General features: G+C 50.1%; 2 protein-coding genes and 2 non-coding genes across 4 annotated transcripts in view; 2 read left to right on the top strand and 2 right to left on the bottom strand.

The window, feature by feature from the left end:
* The window catches only part of LOC113217298 (voltage-dependent L-type calcium channel subunit beta-2), a gene marked incomplete at its 3' end in the record, with an annotated part of 216693 nt that overhangs the window by 46103 nt on the left and 162427 nt on the right, over nt 1-8163 (top strand).
* The window catches only part of LOC113217319 (zinc finger protein 26-like), a 145203-nt gene continuing 137652 nt past the window's right edge, over nt 613-8163 (top strand). The window contains exon 1 of the mRNA XM_052270079.1: nt 613-2469. Coding sequence (XP_052126039.1) covers nt 613-2469 — 1857 coding nt within the window. The remainder of the gene's footprint in view (nt 2470-8163) is intronic.
* Nucleotides 4387-4458, bottom strand: Trnaq-cug (transfer RNA glutamine (anticodon CUG)). The gene has a single exon. It is a non-coding gene; the product is annotated as a tRNA-Gln (tRNA).
* Trnas-gcu (transfer RNA serine (anticodon GCU)) lies at nt 4565-4646 on the bottom strand. Its single transcript has one exon. It is a non-coding gene; the product is annotated as a tRNA-Ser (tRNA).

Raw genomic sequence — 8163 nt, 5'->3', positions numbered from 1 at the left:
GGCGTTATTTGTCGCACACACAAGCGTTTGCGCCTTTTGGCGCCGTGTCGGAACAGTGGGGCAAAACAACAGAGTGCATGGGGGGAAAATGCGGGAAAATCTGGTGAGATGATATTCTAAATGAAATTTTAAAAACGTTTTGCATTTCGACTGAAAGCTGTATGACTTCAGAAAATTTCAGCGCGACAAGCATTTCAAATTCTTGCATTGTATGCAAATATAACGTGACTATGGATGTCTAGGTAAAGTGCCGCTCCAAGTGAGTGTGCCCCCAGCGGGGCATCGTAACGTGTCGCGTAACGGAAACGCAACTAAAGGAAATCAAAATTGCAATTTAAAAGTGTTGAACCGTTTTCAGCTTTATGACAACGTTTCATGTTAAAACACGATGGAAAATTTTCCGAAACGCTTTAAAAGACATCAAATTTTGCTATTTTCTGTTTCGGTTTTGCGCGTTTTCCTTTAAATCACGTGACCGAGGGTAAGAATAGTAGTTGTCTCTCTTTCCGCAGATTCACCTCCGACAGAATCATGCAAAAAAACAAGTGTATCGTGTGCGGAAAGACGTTTTCCCTGCCGGGCAATCTGCGCGCGCACCTGCGTCGAGTGCACATGGCTGAGAAGCCATTCGAGTGCGCCGTGTGCGGGAAGAAGTTTTGCACATCCGGCGAGCTTGAAGGCCATGGGCGAACTCACACAGGAGAAAGGCCGTTCGAGTGCACGTGGTGCCAGAAAAAGTTCTCTTCATCAAGCTCTTTGTACATTCATCTGAGAACCCACACCGGAGAGAAGCGGTTCAACTGCACATTGTGCGTGAAGAAGTTTGCTGGTTCTCAGCACCTTAAAGAGCACCAGAAAACGCATACAGGTGAAAGGCCTTATGAGTGTTCCGCATGCCTCAATAGGTTCTCTACAGCTTCGGGCTTGCGAGTTCATCTGCGCCGACATACAGGAGAGAAGCCGTTCGAGTGCACCTTTTGCGGGAATAAGTTCTGCACATCTCACGAGCTGAGAAGTCACCTCGGTACTCACACAGGAGAAAAGCGATTCGGGTGCACTGGCTGTCAGAAAAAGTTCTCTTCATCGAGTCGATTGAAAGCTCATCTTCGGACCCACACGGGTGAGAAACCGTTCAAATGTACTCTGTGCGAGAAGATGTTCTCTCAATCTGGAAAACTTAAAGAACACCAGAAAAAGCATACAGGAGAAAAGCCATTTGAGTGTTCCTTGTGCCAGAAGAAGTTTACTACAGCTGGGAGCTTGCGAAGACATCTGTACCATCACACTGGGGAGAAACCTTTTGAGTGCACCATATGCCTAAAGACCTTTTCTTGGCCTGGCAACCTTCAAATGCATTTCAAAACACACACAGGGGAGAAGACCCGGCGGATCCGTCTGCCAACCCACACCGTAGAGAAGAGGTTCAAATGTGTCTTGTGCGAGAAAAAATTCTCCAAATATATCAACCTGCGTCGACATCTGCAGAGAATCCACACAAAAGAAAATACGTTCGAGTGCGTAGTTTGCCAGCGCACGTTCTGCACGCCTAGTGAGCTACGGCTGCATTTGCGTCGATTCCACACAGAAGAAAAGCCGTTTGAGTGTGCCATGTGCGACAAGAAGTTCTGTACGTCTGCCGAGCTCAGAAGTCACCTCCGAACCCACACAGACGAGAAACCCGAGAAGCTGTTCGAGTGCACCATATGCCACAAGAAGTTTGCTAGGGCAACTCATTTAGAGTCTCATGTGAGCACCCATACAAAAGAAAAACATTTTCAGTGCACAGTGTGCATGAAGAAGTATACCACTGCTGGCTATGTGCGTATTCATATGCTAAAACATTCAGGCGAGAAATCATTCGAATGCACTGAGTGTGTCAGCAAGTTCTATACCTCTGCCGAGCTACAATCGCATATCCGAACCCACACCGGAGAGAAGCCGTACGAGTGCACCGTGTGTAGGATGAAAATTTCTACACTCGGCGGTCTTAAATGTCACCTCCGAACTCACACAGGAGACAAGCCGTACGAGTGCATCGTTTGCCAAAAAACGTTTTCTATACGGGGCAACATGCATAGACACATGCGGTTGCACACGGGAAAGAAGCAGTATGAGTGCACAGTGTGTAAATGGAAGTTCTACGACTCTGGCAATCTGAAAGCCCACATGAGAACCCACACTGGTGAGAAGCCACACCAGTGCTCTATCTGTGAGATGAAATTTAGTGTAACAAGCGCCTTGCGTTCTCATCTGCGAACGCATACCGGAGAGAAGCCGTTCGCGTGCACAGTGTGCGGGAAGAAGTTCTCTGAAGCAAGTGCCTTGCGGGGTCATCTGCGAACCCACACTGGAGAGAAGCCGTTCGAGTGCTCTGTGTGTAAAATGAAGTTTTCTATTGGAGCTAACTTTCGAAGGCACATGAGAACAGTCCACTCCGGAGAGAAACCGAGAGACCATTCAGTGGAGAAGGTATTCGATTGCACCGTATGCCAGAGAACATTCTCTCGGTCAGCTGAACTGCGCTCACATGTGCGAACGCACACAAGAGAGATGTCTGAGTGTACCATGACCGAAGAGGAGTTCTCTCCATCTGAACCTCTGCGAAATCATCAACGCACTCACACGCAAGAACTACTGTATAAATGTACCGTCTGCCAGGGGACGTTTTTTACACCTGAAGCCCTAAGAAGTCATCTAGAAGCCCATCTCAAAGATCTTTTCAAGTGTCCTTCGTGCGGCGATAGTTTTTTTATGTACGGCGATTTGCTCAGACATGTGGTGACACACGTACTGTAAAATGACTAGCTGCTTCATGTTACTTTCCTCTTGTCCATTATTGTATTACATTCAATATACCATATATGTATAATCGTAAACTTGATGATAGGTAATTTCTTATTAGCGCAAGATTGCTTTATTTTACTATTGGTGATCTTTTCAGATTTTTTATGTGCCACGTGCATTGACACATCATTTAACAGAATTGAGCTCTTCAAAATTAATGCAAAAACTTATACTTACCATTGCATTTTGTAACACTTTGTTGTAAGGGGTCATTATCTTATCACAAAATAAAAATAGATTTAAAAAAATTGATTTGAACGTTTTGTACAACTTAATACCAGATCGTTGAGCAAACAAACATCGAGGCTGTGAAGTTTCTTACAAAGACCTGGTCTTCGTAACGTACAAAGCATTTGGAACCTTTGTAATACAAACAAATCATTTGTATTACAAAGGGCTCGGATTTGTAATACGAAGAGCACGCGCCTTTCAGAAACTGGTGGTCTATGTAATACAAACAAAATCTGTTTGTAATATGGTGGTTCCAGATCCTTTGTACGTTACAAACCCAATTCTTTTGTAATATAAAGACCACTCCTTGTAAGGAACTAAGAGTGTATAATATAATGGGCAATGCTCATTTATTCCGTTTTACAAACGGACAATTTGACAAATTATAATACTGGCTGAAACTCTACACGGAAAGAAATGGGCAAATCAATCAGTAATTCCTTATGTACGAAATACCATCGTTCTGACTGACAAAACCAAATTCAGTGTACCGATCTGAGAGTATTATGCTCTGTAAATGACTTTCTAGCGGGTACGCACGCCTAGGTTCCAAGTCAGAGCTGGTCTGGTCAGGCGTGCAGTTCGCCTCGGGGGTGGTGCGGCCCACCCTGACCGCGGCTGGAGGAGCCGATGGCGAAGAGGACTAAAAGGTGCGAGGCAGAACCACGCCCCGGAATCTCTCCTTCCCTCTCTCCTTGTTCTCTCTGCGCCCTCCCTTTCGCGCCGAGTCACATATACCATATAGTGCGTGCGGTGAGCTGGGGGATGATCGCTGGCCTCCTCCCCGCGGGGGCGGCCCGTAAAGCCTCCCCCTATATGCGCTGCCCACTGCGCCTCAAATGCCCCATCTTCACTCCATCCGCGCCGCGCCCTTCTCCGAAGGTAACGCTGCCAGCAGCGGCCCGCGTCCTGCTGGTCCGGTCAATACGCGAGAAGGCTTCACAGGCTTTCCTTGTCTGAGCATGCGGAACCTCAACGAGGGTTTCAAATACTACGTACTTTTAGGAAGTTCATTCTGTCGTTTTACACGCTTTTCATCCCGAGTTTCCAGTTTTAACGAATACGTCCCAACCATGTTTTGTCATCAAAATAGTAAAATTGCAGGGGGTTGACATTTTTCTTACTGCTTTTCAAAATGTGACTTTTAAAAGTAAATTATGAAAATTTCTTATGATTTCCGGTCAAATCTCTGGTGTAAGACTTTTCTGATTCTCCGATAAAAATAATAGCCGAGGTCAATAAAAATTAAAATTGCACTCCTGGACTCAGGAGGAAAACAATGTGTTTACGAGCAAAAAACATAAAAAGGTAAGGTCCCACCGAGATTTGAACTCGGATCGCAGGATTCAGAGTCCTGAGTGCTAACCATTACACCATGGGGCCCTTCGTGTCGGCCGCGCTCCGCATCGGAAACTGGTTCGTCGCGTCGTCGGGCCCACGCTGCTTCTGAGCCGAGGCGCGCACCGCCGCAAAAGGAGTTTTTCCGTTCCGACGAGGATGAGATTCGAACTCACGCGGGCAGAGCCCATTGGATTAGCAGTCCAACGCCTTAACCACTCGGCCACCTCGTCGCCTGCCTGCAGTTGGGCCGGCCGCGCCGCGACATTCAGCCTCTGGGCCGCCGCGCAGAGCCGGTGAGCGGAGCACCGCTCGGCGGCGATAGCGGCGTGGCGTGGCGTGGTGGGCCCGCCGCCGGGCCTCTCCCGACCCGATCATCTCCCCGAACGTGGAAGCGGAGCTCGTCCGAAAGGTATACAAATTATTGTTTTATGTATTTTTTGGGAGGGTACCTTTTTCACGGCACTCTAATTAACTAAATTCTTTTTACGAAAGTGCGCTTGCCTCACTGGGATCCATATTACCTGCGGAGCAGATTTTGTGCCCTTCTTTCAAACTCTATTCACCCGCGTTTTGTCATAAAATGATTTATAAATATGACCCAGTTTCCTAAAATGATCAAGTTTGTGTAAATATGACCCCCAATTTTGCTGCTGCTTTTCTCTCTCCGCCCCGCGCTCATAGACGCTGAAAGTGAGGTTCCCCCACCACCGACCCCACCCACCCGCTCGGGCTACCTCACCCCCCCGCCGTGTCGCTTATTTTCGCGGGTCATTCGAACTATAGGTGGCCCCATGATTGCCCATATTTTAACTGGCTTAGAAACTATCCCTGAGCATATTTCAAGTCCGTACCTGTGGCTCCTAAAAGCAGCTGAACACGCAGCATTTAGTAATGGTAAATACTTTCCTCGTACTTTAGAAACGCGGCCGCTGGAATGAAAATAGTTAAGCGACACGGAGGGGGGGAGCGGCTGGCGAGGGGAGGTAAAGTGGTGGGGGAACCTCACTTTCAGCGTCTATGGTACAGCACTGCCTCGCTAGCTCTCGTGATTTTATTCCATCCCGTAATTGACACATCCGTCTGCGTTATCTCTTCATCGACAACAGGGGAGCTCAAGTGCTTCTTTTCCCCAAATTATATATGGAATCCGCGAGCTGGCTTGCGCGGGCGGATCCTCCTAACTACGGGGCCACAAAAAATCCGGAGAAATGTAGCGTTAAGGCAGCTAAAAAAAATGTGTGTGGCTCATGCAGCTTGTGCATTTACCTTCTCATAGACAAGCAGCAGTAGCAGAAAGAATTTGGGAAGTAACTCCGCGATGCTTCGTAGTCACGGGAATTGGGGCGCGTTTACCGTATAGTCTTAGGGTAATAGAAAAATTAAAAGAAAACAGAAAAAAATACAACTTGAAGCTAAGTGGTTGAGCGCGGCCAGCGGCCAGGTGGTAAGGCGAGGGATTCTGACGGCAAGAGATTCAATATAAGCCGAGCTATCCTGTGCGTACGACGCACTTGCGCGCCCTGCTGAGAAGAAAGGGGGGGAGGAGGAAAGTCGGCCTATACGACGACGGCGGCCGCCACCGCGCATCCCCCTTGCGCCGTTGTCGTCGTCGTCCGTTAAATCGAGTGTGCGTCGCGACGGCGCGGCGGCCGCACGGAAACTTACTATGAAGGGGCGCGGGGACGGCGGCGGCAAACTCGCAAAAACTATGCTTGTGTTGTCGTCGTGGGCCTGGCCGCCGCCGCCGCCGTCGGAATAGCCTCCGTCGTGTGTCTCCGTCGAGAAAGAGAGGAAGAGAGAGAGGGAGAGGGAGAGCGCGGGTTGATTTCGGTGTGCCTGCCTACTGGGACGGCGCGGTGCTGATACGCGGGGAGCACCCTTTCCTCCCCTTCCCCCTCCCTCTCCCCTTTTCCTCTCCCATTCCATTGCTTTCTTCCAATCTAGTTCTCTCTTCTAGCTCCTGCTTGCTGCTGCTGCTATGCCCCCCAAATGTGAGGGTGTAGTAGTAGTAGTGGGGCAGAGAGACGGAGGGGAAGTTGTGGAAAGAAAACTGTATTGCTGAGGCTGCCTACAAATATGCTCGCGGGGACAAATTCGATGGGCTTTATCGGGGAGAGAGTCTCGCTCTCTCTCTCTTGGTCTCGCTCAGGCTCTGCGGCTCCACTGAGTCGTGAGGGTGGTTTGTAAACTCGGCTGTCTGCCGGGCAACTGCCGAATGGGCCGGTCCATACACTTTGCTCGCGGCCGTTAACGTAAGATATTCGTCCAGCACATTTTCGGAGGATGCGGATTCGACTTCTGTTTGTTTACTATACGTTGTTACTAGTATTTCCATATTGCAAGTGGTGCGTACATATTTTTCAGGGACGACGCGAATTTAGAGTTTCAAAAATTGCCTAATGGTGAAAGTTTGTGGCGTAACTAGTTTTCGAAATGTTTGCCAGTAAGAGGAGTAAGATGGTGCAACAACCCGATAGATTGGCCTGCTTGCGTTCATCCGTCCATTCGATACTTAGTGCACCTCCTAGATAAGGCTGTTTCAAAGCGCTCTTTGTACGGCTGTTATCATGAACGAAATGAAACTCGGCCTGGGTCAGCCGTGATCTCACATTTTTCTCGTCCGAACGAAGAAAGCTGTTGCTGCTGCAGCAGTGGCTGTTGTCATGATGCAACTCCTAGAAGTATATAAATTTCAACGAGAGGGTCGGGAAAGGGGGAGAGGAAGCAGAAAACGGCGGACGCACGATTTGGGCCTTGGGATACACGAGAGAGCAACGGTCGGCCCAGCAGAGCTCAAACAAGGGATGAATGGATTGATCGTGCAGTTTGGCGTGATCTCCAGTGTACGACGCGGTCCAGAGACGAGAGAGGAGGGGAGGGGAGATAGAGCACTTCTCGTCCACCTTTCTGGAATCGTGGGTCCTCAGTGGTAAGAGGGGGTTGTGGTGTGGTGGATGGCGGTACTGTACGTCTCGACTCTCGATTCTCTTCTGAGAGACGCACCAGGCGAGAATCGATGTTCTGCTCCTGCGTGCTCACAGAGAAAGAGAGATGGAGCGGGAGTGTGTGCGAAATGGGGAGAGAGGCGCTGTTGAGGTAGAGAGAGAGAGAGAGAGAGGGAGGGATTGTGAGGGAGCGTCGGCAGTAGCGGGGAGAGGGGCGAGTGTAGCCAATCTCCCCCGGTGAAGTTCCAACTGTTCGATCATCACATCACACTGCGGCGAGCGCTACGCACTTAGGCCCTAAAAGCGATACTGTACTTCTCTCTCTCTCTCTCTCTCTCTCTCTCTCTCTCTCTCTCTCAAACTACTGGAGGGAACCACTCGGCGCCGCCACCCCGTCCCCGCACACTATCCCTCTGCCACCGCAAGGCGAAAAGTTTCTTTCTTCTTTGGGGGCCGTATACCATTCTCCGTGCGTACCTGGCCGGCCCGGGCGGGGCGGGGCGGGGCCGGGCCGGGCCCCCTACAGCCCCACAAGGCACGCACGTTCTTGATAAGCCGGGGCCGGACTTAGGGAATGAAGCGCCCTCTTTCCTCCCTCCCCCTCCCCTCCGCCGAGGGGCGCATCACACCCCCCTTCTCTCTCCCTCTCCCTCTGCTTTTTCTTAGCCGTCACGCCAAGGCCCCTCATCGCGCCCCGCCACGCCACCTCACGGTGTGGCGCGCGGGGGTTTTGGTCGTAAAATCGGGCGAGGATGTTCAATTAGGGCCGAGTGCTTAATTGCCCCGGTTACCCCCCCTCCCC

Source organism: Frankliniella occidentalis, unplaced genomic scaffold (genome assembly GCF_000697945.3).
Source record: "Frankliniella occidentalis isolate FOCC.00 unplaced genomic scaffold, Focc_3.1 Scaffold5, whole genome shotgun sequence".
NCBI classification, from domain to species: domain Eukaryota; kingdom Metazoa; phylum Arthropoda; class Insecta; order Thysanoptera; family Thripidae; genus Frankliniella; species Frankliniella occidentalis.
Note: the sequence above shows the minus strand (reverse complement) of the source record. Positions and strands in the feature narration are given on the sequence as shown.